The 20,930-nt window shown below is 39.0% G+C and overlaps 1 protein-coding gene across 2 annotated transcripts in view; it reads right to left on the reverse strand.

Annotated features, from left to right (window-relative positions):
* Positions 1–20,930, reverse strand: part of LOC111862261 (alpha-actinin, sarcomeric) — an 84,239-nt gene that overhangs the window by 12,217 nt on the left and 51,092 nt on the right. Inside the window, exons 2-11 of one of the 2 annotated variants that reach the window (XM_023847503.2) lie at positions 18,288–18,522; positions 15,075–15,249; positions 12,882–13,042; positions 11,745–11,830; positions 8,578–8,670; positions 8,249–8,479; positions 7,182–7,480; positions 3,732–3,903; positions 2,212–2,448; positions 281–365 (exon numbers count right to left, since the gene is read on the reverse strand). In XM_023847503.2, the coding sequence (XP_023703271.1) occupies positions 281–365; positions 2,212–2,448; positions 3,732–3,903; positions 7,182–7,480; positions 8,249–8,479; positions 8,578–8,670; positions 11,745–11,830; positions 12,882–13,042; positions 15,075–15,249; positions 18,288–18,522 (1,774 nt within the window). Of the gene's footprint in view, positions 1–280; positions 366–2,211; positions 2,449–3,731; positions 3,904–7,181; positions 7,481–8,248; positions 8,480–8,577; positions 8,671–11,744; positions 11,831–12,667; positions 12,754–12,881; positions 13,043–15,074; positions 15,250–18,287; positions 18,523–20,930 lie in introns of both variants that reach the window. The other variant, XM_023847502.2, reaches the window with a different exon arrangement.

Consider the following 20,930-nt stretch of genomic DNA (forward strand, 5'->3'; position numbering starts at 1 on the left):
AACATGTAAATCCATTACGACATCAAGACCTTTCACTATCACAATACTTTCTCATACATAACACACATATGATGAAGTCAAAAATAATTGTAAGAGTTAAAATAATGTGAACAGAGATTAAGCAAAGAAATGGACTAGAAAATCCTATTCTTTGGAGAAGCTGGAAGTTCTGAATCAGTCTGACAGAAATACATATAAAAAGGGGGGGGGATACTGTATCATTTCTGAGAATTATGACATATTCTATGAAAGTATCTTCGTTTACATTAAATAAGGATACTCTGCTGCTTCCGCAATTCTGCCTGCAAGGTCTGATCCCGCTGGGGTACAAGCTGCCGCACATCTGACCACTTCTTTGTGAGGTCCTGTAACATTACAATAGACAGAAGCACTTTTAAAACAAAGAAACAAACAATTATATCACACACTTTTATATTCCAAGAGACCACCAACCACCATGATCACCATACAATCTTGTCTAACTAAGTAATTACTATTTTATCCATGTACTGTTGTATTATTATTTAACATCAATTCTATAACCATCAAATGCAATAGGTTACCCCTGTGCATAACAACCGCATCATGAAGGCATATAAGGGGAGTCCATGTAAGCTCCACAAACTTTTACCTCAGCAATACATGGAGGTTAGTGGTCAACTTCATGTACTGACTGTGAACAGGAGGCCTGGCAAGCCTCTTGTGGTCAAGAGAAAAACTGCACTCCTATCAGAAATGAACTGCAGTTTTAGTCTGTGGCCATTCATTTACTGACTGAGCTATTCTGACTTAAATGTTCTAAGCGACAAAAAATATAGATTTGAAGAGATATGCAGTGACAAATTGTGACGGGAATATACAGTGATAAATTTAAACACAGTTCAACTTCACAACACATCCTATATTAACGAACTGAGTCACATTCTTCTACATGTAAGGTGTAACCAGAACATCATCAATTTAGCATAAATTTACCAACAAGCATGGCTGAACCTACCTGAAATTTGCTATCCAGTTCTTCCTTGTCAGCACAAAACGTTAACAAGAATCACTACATAAACGAAATAACACTATCAGTCACATAACATTATGCTACAAACATGTCTCACAAGTATGGGATGCTTAAATCCCCTTAAATCTATTAAAGCTGTTCAGGGGAGAAAAAAAAATATTTATTTTCTAAGAAAAATGACCATGCAAATTTCCTATTTCCTCATAATGAAAAACAAGGCTTGATAATTTCACAGTGCAGTGTAATATCTGATATACATTTTATATAGCAGCACTTGTAATGCAGATGGTGAAGTCCTATCTCCAGAATGGCATATTGCCATTTCTACATACAAACATATATTCTTCCACAAAGAAATCTAAAAGGTGTGATGCATGAATCCCTTAAGATAGTGTACAAGAGAGATATGAAAGGAAACAATCATAACATGAATAATAGGAAACAATAATCAATTAACTATTTCCTGTCATATTCATATCCCAATGGAAGTTGTCAATGTGACAAAAAAATCAACCGTTGAATTGCCAGTTTTTAATCTGTAATTTTTGTATTTGTGTAAACACAAGATGGATGCTATTTTATTAATAAAGTAAGGCTAAACTTCTATTACGATTCATTGTCCCTGTTGATATTTAACCTATTGACTTCAAAGTATTTCTGTGGCATATAATTAACACCCCATACATTTCTTTAAAATTACTATTTTAAGATATGATCGTTAATGCACTTCTAAAATAATTATCTTTTGGTTTAGATAAGTATCATAAGGTAGATATGTGTGGGTAAGAATTAAATGTATGCTCCTGTATGTGGACCTGCATGAATACTTAAAAAGCCACCATTTGCTTGGCAACATACAAACAGCTGTACAAGAACTGGCAGCAGGAAATGATGTTTTCAACAGCTGCAAGTGCTCCAGTGTGTGTTGTTTCCATCATTCCAATCTGATGTGATGCAGTCTGCTGTTTATTATTTTCAGACTTTAAAAAGAGAATGTGTCTGTTGCATGACAACTTTTTTCTTAGTATATGAAGGCCCCTCAGATTGTGAGGTCCTAAGATGTAGCTTATTATTTAGTTTATACATAAATCTGGCCCAGAAGAGTTACACACATAACTGCACACATACAGCATGCTGATCTCACACGCCTACTGTCTCGTGTTAAAGGAAAGTATGCTATATTACAGAGGAATACTCACATTTGCTGTGAGAGTGGTGTAAGGGTTTTCCAGTCCACCAGGGACCTGGTACTTCTGCACTGTTGCCTCCACCTCACGAACCAACCCTACAATAGAGTTGTACTCCTTATCTGCTTCTCCCAATGTTGCCTTGAACTGGCTATGTGCATCGATCAGACCTTGTATTTCCTCCATGGTATGGACAATGAACATGTCTACAAGGTCCTCCCGGGTGCCATCCAGCCAATTGTTGAATGGCTGTCAATGCCAACATAGTAACTTATTAGTATGAACTCAATGCCTGTGTATGAATGAAATGAACTCCCTGAAATAAATCAAAGGCAGCTTAAGACTTAACTCCTCACATGATGTATTTTGTGGGTACATAAAGCACACATACAACTGTAACTCTGGATATCCGGCCATCACCATTCCATCCAATGTGTATAATCAGCTTTTCAGCTATTTTACATAGTACATAAACATGTCTAAATACCAGGCAATAGACAACTGGGAGATGAAAACCACAAGGAAGCAGTGAGTCATTTAAGATCTAAATGTGCAGCTGAATCTGCAAGGTCAAAACTTCCCCCCACATTGGGTATGGAGTTCTGTTGAAGGATTCAGTTTATGTTAAAAATCAAGACCTCGGACATCTAACATGACTGGGAAGAAACCTAAAGTGTTGAAATCTCTAAAAGATAACAAGGAAACTGCATGGTAGTGTTGAACAAGTCCACATACAATGAGAAGATAGCCAGTCTACTAGAATCAGGGGTTTATGAAATTGTATGTAAGGATCCCACGTCTCAAATTAAGAGGAAGATATGGAAACTTCTTACCAATCACAAACTGTTCTTCCTGCTGCCTTCAAACATAAACTGACTCCTTACCACAGTAAATCACTTCACCTCTAGGAACTTCCAAAGACACAGAAACCTGACATTCACCTTACACCAAACGGCTTTATTAACTCTAGCTGTTATGCCCTAGAAGATTTTCTCCATAAGATCCTGAGCCCCCAATAGGCAATGCAGACTCCTTCGTGAATGAACATTCCATAAAATTAATATAGGATATCAGCTATGAAAATGAAGACTAAATTTTAAGTTCTGATGCTGTCAGTATATTCACCAATGTAGCAGTGGAAAAAGTCTTACAGGTCATTAGAAATAGACTCAGTATGGATCCTTCTTTCCCTGAACATTCACCTTTACAAGCTGAAGATGTAATGGAATTACTGGACTTCTGTTTAACAACTATATACTACCAGGCTGAGGACAAATTATATCAGCAAAAAGGGGGGTATGGCAATGGGAAACTCACTATCTTTGGTGGTCAGTAATATATTTATGGAACATTTTGAGGAAGTAGCATTGGATACAGCAGACCACAAACACACGAAATGGCTCAGATACATCAACAGCGCTTTTGTGATGTGCCCACATGGACCAGCAACCTCCCCACCTAAGAAGAAGGGGTGGGGGAAGGGAGAGCGAGAGAGAGAGAGACAAATTAGATATGTATGTTGTAAAACTCACTGCAGCTCGTTTAGCAAACTCCAGATGCAGGATGTCTATTTTCTCAAGAATCCTCTCTGCCTCATCCAAAGCCTGACGTCTGCGCTGTGTCAGGTTACCTAGCCTGTCCCACTGGTCACAAATCCTCTGGCAACGAGAATTCACAGAAGCACTGTCATGGTATTCCAGAGTGCTGCGAAGAATGAATAACTTGTTAAGAGAAGAAAACTACAGTGGAATGGTGTAAACAAAATTGGAGTTCACTGGATGTTAGTGCTTGGAGTATCAAGGCCTGAGTGTCATAATAAAGCAAAATAACAGGTAATGTTTTGTGGGATGCACTAATGAAAATATGATGTGGAAGAAATATGACACTGAAAACTAAAATAATTAAGAAAACGATAAAACATAAAAAGTACAAATTTAGGGAGTTGGTATAGTGCATGGCTATGAGCTGGACCACAAGAGGGATGAGGGCTAAAGTCCTGGTAGGGGCATGATTTTCTCTTCTCCGCAGCACCCAGAATGGTTCTGAGGCCCATCCAGCCTCGAATCCAATGGGTACCAGCAGCTCTTAACCCAGGGGTAAAACAGCCGGGGCATGAAACTGACCACTCGCCTCCAACTAGTACCGAGGTGAAGAAAACGTGGATCTATACATCCATCACCCATACACCTTCATGAAGTAGTGCATAATTAGTTAAGCATAGGGGCAACCTTATCTCACCTAGTTTCTATAAAATAAAAAGCTACAAGCATGGTCAGTAAAATAAACCTGGATGACTGATTTGGAATCTTGATTCACTGTCAAAATGGGATAAAACTTTCTACTTCCTAGAGGTTTCTGACAACTATGGTACGTCAGGAATGCCACTAAGGAAGAGGTGGCATGTATCCAAATATTGCAATGCTTAGGAATTGGTTTACATGCTGCTGTTTCCTCTTCATCATCAGTATCTGTAGTCTTGTCCTCAACTTCCTGAACTGCACAAGGAAGAAGATGGTCATCAGCCACTAGATGTTCTTCAAAAGTGAATCACAGTTTCATTTTCTCCCAAATATTTTCCAAGATGGATTTACTCTTGAATGGTCATCATCTTCATTGTGATGTTCTGATGTGTCACAAGATCTGTATTTGAAAGACCTGATTATCCTTGGTCTGTTGACTGCAGACTGTCATATTGGATATTTAATCATGAATTACACTTTTGGATTCCCCACTCACGGTTCTGTAGCTAAACCCGGCACATTTTCTGAACTGACCACACCATCCACCTGAAGTCGTGAATTCAATATTAAGTTTCAAGGCTACTTCTTCAGTCTACTGACCCCACACTGGACCCTGAATTGGTATATTTAATGTATGTTTCTGACTAATCTGTCTAATCACGGAAGAACGTGAAAGAGGACTGGTAAGGCAGAGGGGCACAGTTGTTAGGCAATCCACATAAAAGTGGAAACACTGAATAAGGTATATCATGCTAATCCCCCACAAACCAAAGTAACAAACAAACAAAAGAATTGATGCCATCTAGACCAATAAGGGATATAAAATGGTCTTAAAAATGTATATATAATTCAAACTTAAGTGCAATTTAAAGTCCTAGTGTGTTTAATTGACCAACTAGGTCAACATTCTCTACAAAAAAGAGCAGAATTTACACCTGACTGCAAAACATTTTCAAATAATTTCTTTATTGTGAAAATCAAGATAGAATCTGCTCAGGACTTGTTTTTCTTTTAAGTGAAATATTTAAAATGAATATACAGAGTGCGTCAATGAATCGGGCGATTTGGCAGCAGTGTTTTTCCTGGATTGGTTGGAGTGGGCAGGATGCCACTACTGCCACCAAGCAGCATACTTCAAAGCATTTCAGTTGCAAGAGCTGTGTACTGAAGCACAATGTGCTTTTGCTGTGAAAGCATTTTACAAGAACAGTGACAATTTCATGATCACTCAGTGTGAATTTCGAAGAGAGTTTGGTATTCATCACAATTGTGCTGTTCCATCTGCCCATGCCATCAAGACCTGGGTTCAAAACTTTGAGGCTACTGGTTCTACACTAAAGGAGAAAGGTGGTAGCGCAAAAAGAGCACATACACACGAGAATGTAGCGGCCGTGAGAGAAGCCATTGAACGAAGTCCACGCTGGTCTGTGCGTCACCATGCTACATCACTCGGGCTGTCCAAAGCCAGCGTTCAATGCATTATCACAAAGATCTCAGCTTCTACCCCTATAAAATTCAAATTACTCATGCACTACATGAACACGACTATGAAAACAGAGTTGATTTCTGCCAGACTTTTCTGCAATTAATCAATCAAAACCAAGATGTCGTTAACAACTTACTGATGAGAGATGAAGCTCATTTCCATTTGTCGGGGTTTCTTAGCAAAATTTCCACTATTGGTCAGCCACAAACCCCAAAGAAATTTACAGTATGAGAGACCACTTCACAGTTCCAAAGTCACAATATGGTGCACGATATCTTCATTTGGAATTATTGGCCCATACGTCTTTGAAGATGAGTGGGAAAGGGCTGTAAGTGTGACTGGACCATGTTACGTTCATATGTTAGAGAGCTTCTTAGCTCCTGCACTTTCTCGTCTTCCATTCAAGGAATAAATGTTTTTCCAGCACACCGCACGAGCTTCCATGGCAGTCGTGAATAACCTGTTTCCTAACCATGTTATCTCCAGATATGGAGACACCATTTGGCCAGCCAGGTCACCTGATCTTTCCACATGTGATTTTTTTCTCTGGGACTATCTGAAATCCCAAGTTTTCAAAGCTCCAGCACCCCACACAGTTCAGAAGTTGAAACATCAAATTCGCAAAGAAGAGAGTTACCGAATGCCTACAGCGGAATGGTGGTCATCTGCCGAATGTTATTTTTGGTGAGTTAATTGAGAAAAATCAACTGATTTTATGTTTACACTGTATTCATGTATGTAAAACCAAATAAATGCAACAGTTTACCATTCATAAAGTTTTCAAAATCGCCTGAATAATTGACGCAACCTGTATAATCAAAATGTTACACTTTCCTGTTGATATCTGATATTTGGAATTTAAACCATAGTTCATTAGGCTAATCTGGTATAGGTCTGTTATCATGTCAGTATAACCTGTGCTTTACATGAAACTTAAAAACATACTGTATCATCAGCTTTACCAAAGTGGTTATTCATACAAAATGTGGTACACAGCATAAAATACACATCTAATTCAGGCACACGACTTCTATTTGAAACAATTTTTCGTATTATGAATATTCATGTAAATACAAGGAAAAATATTTCTGACTCTTTGCAGTAGTAGAAAATCTGTAGCCATTAGATTTTTATTTGCAATACACAACTCAAGGAAAATAAGATATGTACAAATAAAAAAAATCACTTTTAGGAAATCGTTATCAATATCCTATTTTCATGATTACTACAATAGGTAACATAAAAAATGCACTTACTTCAGTTCCTGAGCAATAGCTGCAATTTGTTCTACACGATCCTGATGTGCAGCTAGGTCAGACTCGAATGCTTCATGCTTTTTCTTCAGAGCTTTCAGCTCATTCAACTTGCACTGCCGGAAGTCCTGGCTCTGCAACATCTCCTCTTTGCCTCGCGTCCAGTCTTCATGGATGTCAGCCTTGTGCTTGAACTTCTGAGCAAGATGTTCCAGACGTTCCAACCTCATCATTTCAGACAAAAGCCATTCTTCAAATGACTTCTCTGAAAGCTCCAGCCCTTTCCAAGCATTGGCTATGTCCTGTGAGAAATACAAATAGTATTTAATTTTTTGTAGAATTTACAAATAGTGTTTCTCAATTTAAGCTTTCTCTCGCTTTATTCTTTAATTTTGTTGTCAACAAGAAAGGAACTTTAAATAAATAGGCATTTCTAAAAATTAATTTGATTATAAGTGTTTATTCCTGAAGGCATGGGCGAACAAACCTAGGCTTATAGCAGAATTTGTTGGGCCCAAATCTCCAATGAAGACAAATGCAGAGGAGCTGGTATTCTGATGATAATTTCATTAACTATATGGATTGATAACAGAATGTACACTACTCTTTCAAACATACTAACAATGAAAGATATGTATAACTGTTATTGTTTGGGGAGAGGGGACAATTGTTTCCAAGGCACGCTTACATTTTACGGAAACATATCTGGAAAAAGACCTCAAAACTTCATCAAATAAAAATAAAATCTGTGGGAAAATAATCTGAATGTAAAGCTTCACAACAATAATTGTTTAGTCTAGAAACAATCATTACACCTACTTTCTTATATACATTTTTCATTCACAATTATAATCCTAATAACTGGTTAAAATCCGTACACCTTAGCACAAAATAGCACTTCTAAATTTAATTCTGAGTCGTTCTGGTCTAAAAGTGTTGCCAATATACAAACATAAATGTCCTAGCATCACAAATGTAACACTTCACACCTCTTTAACTTTGGTACGTACTGGATATGATAATCTGAAGTGGCAATAAGTACTTGTATTGTCAATAATTCAAACACTCACTGAGACCATCTTCCCTTCGGTGGGCATGTAGGCTGGTCGATTAGACAGACGTAACTTTGTTTGCAGGGTGTTGAAGTTTGTTTCCAATTTTGCTTTTTGTTCCACACGGGGAGGCTTGTGCTTGCGCCGGTAAGTACGGTACTCTTCAAGTTTCTTCTGCACACCAGCCAACGAGTTGTCTGTCTGGCGGCTGTTCAGCCACGGCATTGTGCGCCGGATCCACTCCAACAACTGTGAATGCACCACAAGTATTATTCTCCTTTGTTGTCACTTTGCAGCAAAGTATTTCTAATCCATATGATGGGATAAAATATAATTATTTTACATACATCACTAGCCAACCGCTCATATTCCTCCATAAGGCGTTCATTCTCCTGGTTGACTTTCAAAACCTTGCAGATTCTATTAGCAGCAGTCTCTGCCTACAAAATAAATGACATACATTAGTCACAAATATCAACTGAACTCATACGAAGCTCTCAGGATATACACAGAAGGAAATAGACTAGACTGTACCAGGTCTAATTAAACAGATCACATGGTACAGTAATTTTAGGATACTGAAATCTAGAATACTAGGAGGAACCAGGCATATGCCAATGAGCACAGGCACAATTTTTGCAGTGAAAACTCTAGGAAAACAACAAATGAGAAGCGCTGAATCTTGGAGTCCATAAGGAACTGTTTCAGTAGACTAAAAAAAAAAAATAAGAGGGCTATTTGGAATGTAACCTCTGGTGAGCTGTTAACAAAACAAGCAATGAAAATGATTATATCTAAACAATACATACATACTTATGCTACTTCTCAATGTAGCCACTGCCAGAATTGAGGCCTCTGTTGTATAGTGGAACAAGTTTTTGCATGCCTGTGTCAAAGAAGTCTGTCACCTGTGAGGTCAGCCATGTTTTGACACCTTCCATCAACTCTCCATTATTGTTGAAATGCTGTCATCCAAAGCAGTTATTCAGATAGGTAAACATGTGGTAGTCACACAGAGCAAGATCAGAGTTGTAAGGAGTGTGGTAAAATAACTCACAGTTGACATGGAATACATGTTCAACATTATTGTGGCCCCTTGTTGCATGAATTCTGCCATTAGCACTTCTTTTCTGTCCTGTCACACAAAACAACTGCCAACAGCTTTCTGGCAGACAAAACTTGTTTAAACTCTTTCAGCTTGTTCGGTGAATGTGTGCATCCACTGTTTTGACTGCCCTTTGGTTTCAACATTCACAAATAAAACCCAGACTTCATCACCTGTTACTCAAAAGATGTGATTAAGAAATTCATCATAATCTTTGTGGTACAGTTCTAAAAAATTCGAAGCTGAAGCTATTCTTTGTGTTTTGTGCACATCTGTGAGCATTTCTGAAACCCATCTTGCACAACATTTGTGACAGCCCAGCCTACCTGTGATAATTTTGTAGAGAAGAGAGAGTGAAACCTGTCGAATCCACAATAAAGTTCTGAAATTGTGTAGCAGCATCTTTCAGTCTGAAGATCATCACTCACTACACATGGCAGACCACTTCACCCTTTATCATGTACATTTGTTTGCCAATCTCTGAACATTCTACACCACTGTCTTAAGAGTTCCTTCACTCTCTATATTATGTCCATAAACTGTGCATAATTCACTATGGATTTTTGCAGCATTCACGGTTCTTTGCACAAAGAAAGCGGATAACACTGCAAATTATGCAACTGACAGGATTACCAATTGCAGGACACATCATAACTCACTCTGTAGAGACAAGAACAAACAATATGTGATGGGTTACAAGGCAATGAGTTGGCAGCACCATAGCTCAAGTGGTTACTCACTGGCTTCCCACCGTGGCGGCCCGGATTCGATCCCGGGTCTGGTCAAGTGGGATTTGTGGTGGACAAAGTGGCGCTGGGGCAGGTTTTCTCCAAGTACTTCGGATCCCTTGCCAATCTTCATTCCACCTATTGCTCCACAATCACCCTCGCCTATCATCTGGGGCTGGTACAATAGGCCAGAAGTGGCCGCAGTACAAGGGACTTAGTCCCACCCCACTAGCAATAAAAAAAAAGCAATGAGTCATGTGACGCTACCTCACATGTGCGAGCTCTTCCCAGCTCCTACATTAGCTGCCTAGGTTACTTTCCAAACAGACCTCAGATATATAATAGAGGTTTATCAGTTTCAAATAGAAAAATTAAACTTTTAACATTGACTGCATTACAGAGGGTCCAAGGAGGAAAGGTCAATATTTGGGGATTGGTCATTCTAAGCAAAAATGTGTATATGTACAGATGTGTCCTCTTCTGAACATTTTCCAAGAGAGAGATACTTCATTGTACAGTTTCAAAACTCTTGATAAAAAAGAAATATTACATACTATTTCTAATACAGGTATTTATTGATCAAGTGACAAAGTTGGTACAGTTTACCTAGTATAATACATTTTCGAAAATTTCACTGATAACATCAATGCACTTTGCAGCTCATGTGAAGACATGGCATGTTGCTTGTCTGTACAGTGAAATAGCTCTATCTTGGAACAGGAAACATGCATATACACATTTTTTTGTTCAGAATGACTGATATTGTGACCTCCCAGAATGCTGACCTTTCCATCCTAGGATACTCTGTATACACAAAAAGCATACTGAACAGTTCCTCTGTTGTTATTATTATTATTATTATTATTATTATTTAACTGCAAATGGGTTTTCAGGTGGCAGTGGTACTACAATAAGACAACAGACAAATAACACACACACACACAAACAGCCACACAAAAATGACTTTTTCAAATTGGGAGCTTTTTGCCAAGAAGATAGATTATTTATTGCTCAACAATATTTTCCCATTAAATCACATCTGTGAGATGTCTTTTTTAACTTTCATCAAAGTTCTTTGCATTAAGAGTTCACATTAATGAACATGCTTATTAATGCAAAAAGCACGTCATGACAGGATTATTTGCACATGGAAGGAAAGTTAACAAACAGAAAGGTTTTACTCTTTGAAGATCAAGCTGCTAATGAACCTTAATTATTTGCTTCAGTGACCGATTAAGTAAGTTTTAAGACACCTAATAAAGTGTCTATTGAAGATCATAAGTAAAGATAACATTATTAAAAACTCCACAAATATTTCTATACAATTAAGTTTCTTGACTTAAGGAAACAAATTTATCAGTCAAAGTTATGTGAAGAAATTCCACAACATTCTTTTACCGCTGTTCTTAAATGTGTAAGACCTTTACCAAAAGCTCCTGAAATTCAGCTGTTCAAAAACAATTCACAATTACCTGTCAAACTTCCCAATTATTGAAAAACAATAGTTAACTGGAAAATCACAAAACTAACTAATTCACTTGGCAATTAACTGTGTAATATTCTTGTTTCTAAGTACGAAGTTTAGTTTTCCCACGCAGCTAATCCCCCCTCCCCTCCCCACATCTATGAAGTACATTTCATACAATCTCTTCAGAAAGCATGTCCTCTACATTCTCTGTACCTTCTGTGCGCCTGAGAAGCAGTGGTAATATGATGAGACGTAGGTCATCACAGCGCGTTCATCCGGCATCGCAGTGTTTACCAGGTCTGCAGCATGCGAAGAAGCAGTAAACATCACACACCATGTTACAGTTAGGTCAGGAGCAAATGTTAGACAAAGGTATAGTTGCTTGAGTGGCTATATAGTCCGCCATGAAAACACACATGGAAATGGGGAGAAACGCTCTGCACATTCTTAATCTTGCCATTAAATGGAGATGAGTGGCCAGCTTCACACTCCAGCCATTTTACCCCCTCAGGGGAAAGACCCTGCCCCCAGTAGTAATTTTACAGGAAGTTAAGTGGACAGATGTAAATACCAATCTAGACGCAATGGCAAAGTGAAGAATCCCTGCCTCTCCTGGGAATCGAAATCTAGCTATCCAGTCCACAGCTAGTTACTCCACACATTTTAACTCTTGTACTAGATGGAGGTGAGTTGTCAGCTTCACACTGCAATCATTTCATTCTTGGGGAAAGAGCCTTCAGCAGCCACTCCATGAGAATTTGGATGGGCTTCAGATCTGGTCTGGATGCAGAGACCAAGAGAAAAATTCTTGCCTTGCCAGGGTTCAACCCGTGTCATCCAGGTCACAGCCAGTCACTTTACTGACTCATTAATCCTAAATGTGAACAATGTTACATTACAGTCAAGTAAGGAGCTGCCACACACTACCTTCAATGAAAGACCACCTGAAAGTAAAATTCTGTTAGGTTGCATGAGCACCTGTTAACATCTACACCACAAAGTTCATGCTTTACTTGCCAGATCATTCATTAAAACAATACAGAACACGAATCAGTAAGTTGGGCTTTCACTCCATGCCACTAACTGTAGGGTTATATATGAAGCACAAAGCCATTACTGCATCTCCAACCGATTACCTGCTGAGCACCCTGGAAGGCATGATAGTAGCAAGACACATAGGTCATGATGGCACGCTCATCCGGCTTGGGCGTGTTGATCAGATCTGAAATATGCCCAACCTATCACATGTCATAAACTGCCTTTATGAACTAACAGTTGTATTAAGCGATAGAATACAGAGACATGAACCAACAATCTCATTAAGCATACTCCAACGTTTAATAAGCCTACCATCAGGATCCAACATTCGAGGGATGTCAAGGTACTTCTCAGCCACATCAAATGCGGTGTTCAAATTTTCAAGTGGATTGTCCTTGCTGAGCTTGTTATAATCTATCAGGTCTGGGCGATGGCGATGGATGAGAGCGCAGAAAGCCAGACCATCCTTGAAGCTGCACAACAAAAAATGTGTTAGATTCAAATCAAGAAATTTGGCACAATTCGTGAACAAAGGCACTGTAACATAATCTCGCATATTATATCATACTGTAAAGAAACGGAAATAAATTCAGATCAAGCACAGCAAATAAATTCATGTTTAAGGTGCTGTAAAATGTGAATTAAAATATTTCTAGTGAATCTTCTGCAACATGACATGTTTATTCAAATGCATAATGTAATATTACTAAATAATAATATACTTGCAAGGCTGAGAAGGAAATAGGCTATCATTAAGATGGATCTCAGGGGAATGGGTTGGAAGATAAGCAGTGTATGGAACTGGTTCAAGATCATGTCCAGTGGCAGGCTTTGGTAACACTGATGTTGGACCTTCAGGTTCTGCTACCACACTGTTTTGAGTTGTTTAATTTTTCAAATCCTGTATATCAATACAATTAAACTGTAAAAAATATTATCACAATCACATACATAATCCACATTTCTTACTGTCAAATAAATGGCTTGTTCCCCCCAAACATTAATTTCTTTGATGAACTTGTGGATTGTATCATCTATGAAAATTCAGTGCCAACTCTCAACAAAACATCATAACAAATTATTTTTATTCAAATATGAGTCTGGTTCAAGACTGACCTGAGTTTTACTTTTAAAAAGAGAGAGCCCGAACTGGCACATTCTCACTTCTTTTCAAGATTTCCTATCATCCTGGTAAGTTTCATTCTAACTACATGTACAGGTGAGGGTACCAAGCCTGTTCATCATTAGTTTGAAATTTTTGTCCCCCTAGCTGCAATTTCACTGGTTCAAACATATGAAAATCACTGGGGGTTAAGAAGGGGCAGTTCATGATTTTCTAGTTCACTGTTGTCAATGTCAATTTTGGCAAATTTGCTGTTATGTGGACAAATGCTGTCAAGTAGTAGGAAGATTCTGACAGTTGCCCAGGTCTTTACTTCCAAATGACGTGGAGCACATCACTGTGAATCACGTTACTATAATACTGTGCAACAATTGTTACACTATGAGAAAGAAAACCAGCATGAATCACTCCTGAATCCCACACCACACTTGCCACAATCTTGGCCGCTGACAGCTGTGTCTTGAATTTTCTAGTAATGGCGATCCCTTGTGATGTCATTCCACGCTGGACAGTTTTGAGTTTGGAGTGAAGTAGTGCACACATGTTTTGTCATTCCAGAAATGTGTTTCCCTCTGACACAAACTGGTGCAGATGTTCAGCAGACATAGCAACCTGCTTTGCTTTTTGGTCAAATGTTAACATCCTTGGAACCCCACTGGGAATGTACTTTCTTGAACAGCAAGTGGCCATGAGAAAGTGTTTTGATGCACCACCCACGCACTCTCTCTCTCTCTTTTTCTCTGCAATTGGCCTGTTTCCCAAAAACAGCCCTTTGAAGTGCCTAATGTTCACACTGATTACGCTGTCTCTTCATCATGCTGTGCATTTAACTTCCAAAGAATTTCCTCTGGTTTCACTTTCTCTTTCACAAAGAATATTTTGACATAGCACTGTTCTACACTAAGAATGACAAGGCCTGATTGTAATGCACAGATGTGGGATGCATGGTCACCAGCCAGGTAGCAAGTGCAGTACTGCAACCAGCTGTCCATAAAAGAGTTTCACTTCTCTGATGGATGGGCACCTCTTATGGGGGGGGGGGGATGAAAGTCCAGGTTAACTGTGAACCACCATTGAAAATTTATATACCGCACAGCAGATGTAACTGTGCCTTTAAAAGGCATGAAACATGCTTTCACTTCAACATTAAAATTCTAAAACATAAAAAAAAAGTTCATGATGCAAGTTTTCGAGCAGTATTGGTAACATAACTAACAGAACTCAGTCAATAACTTCCATTTTTATGTAACAATGGTAACAACGCTAGATGCCTAGAGACACATGATTCTTCACATATTTCACAAATTTATGAATGTAACAAACAGTTTATAGTGGGGCAGGCTGTATGCTCTTCAGAAGACGTATTCACCCTCTAAACATACCTGAGATGGAAGTTCTGCACATTGACATTCTTGTACGGTGCTGTCTTGCGTTGGCACCAAAGCAACAGCCCTTCCTTTGCAGTCATTTCCTCAACAGAGATGTCCTGGATGGCAAACCTTAAAATGATGGTCCAAATCATACCCAGAGTCATCTTCAGGTTTCCATCGACAATTTCTGCAACATAATATTCATAAAACCTGATTTCAACTATATTCATCCCTGAGACCACCATATGAATAACGTTATTTACAGTGCCAAGAAGGAAAAAGCAAGTCTTTCCTGTCACCATTTCCCAAGGACAATACCCATGTATATGATCCCTTGGTTACAGGAAGGATATGTCCTGTGAAACAGGTTACAACGATGTAAACTCACTTCAGGTGAATTCAATTTGACAATATAAATTCCATGGAGAAGATTTTTTCTTGTGAACTTGATGGTCCCTAAGCTCATCAAGATATTCCATACCTTTCATGAAACACAGGTTTATTACTAAATTCACAAGAACCCTCCACTTCCTGTCTTGAGCCAAATCAACCCAGTCCACATAATGGCATATTATTTTTAAGGTCCATTTTAATGGTATCATATCATGTATGCTTCAGTCTATCTAACAAGTCTCTAACATCTATGTTTACTGGAAGAAGTATACATTTTTACTACAGAACATAAAAAGCTGTTCATTTCTCTAAATGTACAGAGCGGCCATAATTCACTGACCACATGACTAACACAACACACGTGATGCAAAGAATCTGCTGTGTCTGAAAGAACCACTCAGTTTCACGAAATTTACAGTGTAACTGGCATTATTCAATGAACACAAAAATCTTAAATGCAAAATGGGGTTTGCCAAACCAGAAAGCTAGGTGTGGGCTGTTGTAGTGGGACCTGAAATCTGAGATCACAGTGCAACGATGTTATCACCTGAAACATGGAGAAAATCCATAAAGAGGTCAAGAAGAGTGAAGCTATACCTCCACTCCCCTGTATGTCTTCCTGGAATAGTGGTTAATTAATTAAGCACAATGTAAACTTTACATTTACCTTACTGGTTGGAACAGTTTAAGGATACAGGCAGTGTCTTGTATATGCAGGGCATAATCAGGCCTTTCGCAGATGACGACAAAGTCAACATTGCACATGAGACTTTTCAGTGCAGCAAGTAGAAATTAATCTGTCATGCTAACAAAGAACTTCAAATTCCCCAGGCTACTCCAAGTCAAGAAGGATGAGAGGGGCAGGGTATGTGGGAGAAGTGGAATGCATGTACGATTTTGGTCGGAAAGCCAGAAGGAAAGAGATCAATAGGAAGACCTAGGTGTAGGTGGGAGGATAAAATTAATATGATTCTCAAAGAGATAGGATGTGGTGGTGGGGGCTGAAATGGTCTGGCTCAGGCCAGAATTGGGGAACCTGGTTCCATAAAATGTTGGAAAATTTTGAGTAGCTGCGCAACTTGGGGATTCTTAAGAAGGGCTCAGGTCCATGGGGTTAGTTACTACAAGGAATATTCTCCACCATCATTTAAACTTGCATGCATGCACTGGAACTGGATGATCAACCATATTGGAAATAATATATTCTGTAATAGACTTGAAAGGATTCCGACGATGGTGTATGCTGTACAGAACTATTAGGCTTATGATTTTTGTCTGGTATATCGAAGACAAAAACTACAACGTTTCGGAGACTGGATCTGTCTCTGTCCTCAGTTGGACGAAACGTTGTGGTTTTTGTCTCCTATATACCAGACGATGGATAGAATCCAAATAAGCCTGATAGTTCTGTACATGTATTCTGTAGTTACTCAGACTGACGGACAATGACATTGGCTTCCTGGGCACCTTTCTCAGTAATGAGTCAGCTGTCGTCATGGTTCACTTGGTGTGACAAATACACACAATAGCAAAATTTGAGCTTCTGAGAATCCACATGTTCTTTCAGGGTACAAACACAGCATCACCAAATTAGATGTGTTATGTGCCCTTCTTCACTACTGTGTGCACAGTAAAATTCATGAAACTCTAGCAGTTGTATTAAACACAGCAAATTGTTTCCTGAGACATCTAGTCCTTTGTGTTTTATGTTTGTTTTCTAAAGTGGAGAACAGATTACGGTTACCCTGCATTTAACCTATCAAAGAAAGTGAACCACAACCTGGACTGTCCACATTTTGAAGGGCAGTAGGAAAGAGGAAACACATTCACAAATCCAGATTTCAGACCTTGAACGCACAACTGTGTCAATCAGACATTATTTATTACTTGCCAAATCATACATCTGAATCATGTATGAACATGCACGTTAGAAATTTTCGGTGATGATTTCTGCAACGAAAATCTAAAAACAAACATTTAACCTTTACTCAAGTTCAGTGGATCATTTTACAATGCTGTAATTTTTTTAATGCTGGTGGGGTGGGACTAAGTCCCTCGTACTGTGGGCACTTGTGGCGTATTGTACCAGCCCCAGATGATAGGTGAGGGCGATTGTGGAGCAATTGGTGGAATGAAGACTGGCATAGGAAACTGAAGTACGCGGAGAAAACCTGCCCCAGCGCCATTTTGTCCACCTCAAATCCCACTTGACCAGACCCGGGATCAAACCCGGGCAGCCGTGATGGGAAGCCAGCGACTAACTGCTTGAGCTATGGCATGGCCTTACGATGCTGTAACCAGACTATATAGTATCAAATGGTTGGATGACAGATGAAGTCGTTACATTTTAATTCTAATACTGAATTAGGAGACTATAATAAAATCATAAGTAATTGTCCGTGCGCTTCAACACCATGCCATGAAGACATATGAGATCTACTAAATCTTAACCTTGGCACTAGGTGGAGGTGACTGGTCACATTCATGTTCTAGGCGCCAACCCCCAAGAAACAGCCCCTGGTACCCAACTGATAGAAGGCTAGGTGGGCATCAAGCCATCTGGATGTAGGGGTGAGAAAAATCCCTTCCCCTTGCTGGAAACTGTATAAGTCATCCAGCCCATCAACAGCCACCATGTAAGATTTGAGGCTTTCACGGCGGTGACTATGAAGAAAGCAGTCTTCTGGGATTTGGCACCACTTAAACACGGTGCCAAATCCCAGAAGACTGCTTTCTTAACAGCCACCATACTCACTGAGCTATCCCACAAAATCATAATTTGTCAGAATATCACAAACATAATTCAGCTTTGTAAATGACATTTACACAAACCTTCAGCACCAATGGACACCAGTTTGACACCCTTGCTAGCAATGAAGTCAAGAGCCTTGTTAACATTTGCAATCTTGTGAAATCGCATCTTTCCACGATCTGGCTTGGGCAATGTCTCCCCAGAGATAACCTCCAGAAGCAGCATCAACTTAAGTCCATTGCGGAAATCTTCATCTATATTCTCGATGGCTGTGCCTGCCTTTCGGAGGTGTGAGTTGCACCACGCCGTGAAAGTCTGGAAGACAATTGAAACACATTGCATTAATGATGATAGTATAAAAGTAAACATGAATGTCTACAACAGCCCAATTTTAGTGCTGATTTATATAACCAATATGGATCCACCTGTATCTGAAACAATTTTAATTTATAAATATGAATGTATGTAAAAAAATAAATGTAACTTATCACTTACTTACTCACGGAGCTGAGCCCTTCTGGAGGAGCTGCCAATTCTGCAGCTACTCAAGAATTTCCCAGCAATTATTGTGTTCACAAGAGCCCTCCCTGGTCCCCATCCCAAGCCAGATCAATCCACTCAATACCATTCCATCCTATCTCTGTAAGATCCATTTTAATATTGTTCACCCACCTACACCTTGGTCTTCACAGTGGTCTCTTTCCTTCTGGCTTTCCCACCAATATCCTACACGCATTCGTCTCCCCCATTCGTGCTACATGCCCTGCCCACCTCATCTTCCTTGACTTGATCATTCTAATTATACTTGGAGAAGAGTACAAGCTATGAAGCTCCTCATTATGCAGTTTTCTCCAACCTCCTGTTACTTCATCTCTCTTCGGTCCAAATATTCTCCTCAATCTACATGCTTTTCAATGCAATTGGAACAGACTACAGATTTCTTGATTACAACAGAATAAAATGTTTTCACTTGGGCCTCAAGCCATTCCTTGCACCACTTCCATGACTGATGCTCTTTCAGATTCATTTTAATCCATGCTAATTTTCTGCTGTCCTGGATATGCTGAGAGAACTGCCCCTTAACCTCAACATTTTACAACTGATGGGTCCTCACAACATGCATCATAGACATTTCTCCACCATGCTTCGAATCTTTCCAACCACTTTTGAACTCTCTGTTGCCTCATACTGCATCACCATATTGAACTGTCATTCTGTAAATTTTACTAGTATTTACACACTCCAACCCGATAAACCGGATCACAGATAATTCTTCTATGGTAAAATCAGTCAAGAGCAGCCACGGTACATATTTCATGGTATTATCATTACAACCAGAAGCAATTAGGAGTAAATGAAGGAATAAGTACATGGTTGGTATCTGCTTTTTTTTCAGTGCCGAGGAAATATCTCCTAATGTAAAATAAAACTGTGTTTACTTACTATTTGATTTTACTTCCTACTACCATTTCTTTACTTGCAAAAGCATGCCAATTGTCCCAATATTTGGCTAAATGAATAGATACCAATATCATCCTCCAAGTGATGCCTAGATCTTCGTATTACTTCTGGCTTTCCAACAAAACCTATTTCTCCAAGCATGTTATGTGTCCTGCCCACATAATTCTCCTTGATTTAATCAACCAAAAAATAATACTTTATGAAGAGTACTATTTGATTTTACTTCCTATTACCATTCTTTTACTTGGCACCTATAAATACTGAAGTGCTAATTAATGTCAACCAATGTTCATTCCACACCTCTTTCAACAGACAAGACGTTATTTAACCCTTCAAAAGACCCAATTTCTTCTAAATAATGCATAAAATATTCAGTTTGTACCTCACTGGAAACACATCACCTCTCCGCTACAAAGGCCAGCAAGTTAGTACTGGTTTATGGAAGAACTGCCCTTTATTGTGAGAACCATATGGAACACACAATACACTCTGTGGGCAGAATGTAGAGTTTTAGTGTGTTAAAACAGGTGGTACTTGCAGTAACCACTGGGCTTTAAAGGGTTAAGTCACAACTGTCTCATCCATTTCTCTCAATCTACAAATCTTTGTGTTTACCACAATCCAGATCATCTGGATATCATGACCATCTTTTCTTATCTCTTTTTTTATATTCCAGGAAGCTCCCTCTCAGACCAATGCCTTCTCACCACACCCAACCTGGGAACTAACACAGCCCGTCCACTTTACACCAGATACTAGTAGTACTACTGTCACACTACAGGTACCAGGCCAGCTTCTTGTACTGGATAATCTTGTATCCGAAAGATCACAAACATCACACTGAGGGGGGGGGATTCTTTTTATAATGTGTGTTTAATAAGAAAGAATGTTTCTGTTGCATTTCTTACTAATCAGCGTAATTCATCACAAGTTGCTAGACAGATACCTATCTAGTCATTCTGATCTTTAGATAAAAAGAAATGACTGCACAACTGATGGCTTCAACAGTTCATGGATGCGGGTGCACTGTAGCCTGCATGATCAAGACATATGACAGAGTATGTAAGAAAATAAAGCCAGAGGAGCTGCACGTACTTCCTTATAGAACAATCAGTCTATATTTGCGCGAAAGAAAATGCACCAACACTTGCAAGGCTGCCACTCTACTTAAACAGTATAATTTATTATAGTAATGAACTATGCATGCATGTAAATAACCCTGACAAGACATATGCAGTTTATTTGGTATTTGCAAGAGTTAT

This window comes from Cryptotermes secundus, unplaced genomic scaffold (genome assembly GCF_002891405.2).
Source record: "Cryptotermes secundus unplaced genomic scaffold, Csec_1.0 scaffold88, whole genome shotgun sequence".
NCBI classification, from domain to species: domain Eukaryota; kingdom Metazoa; phylum Arthropoda; class Insecta; order Blattodea; family Kalotermitidae; genus Cryptotermes; species Cryptotermes secundus.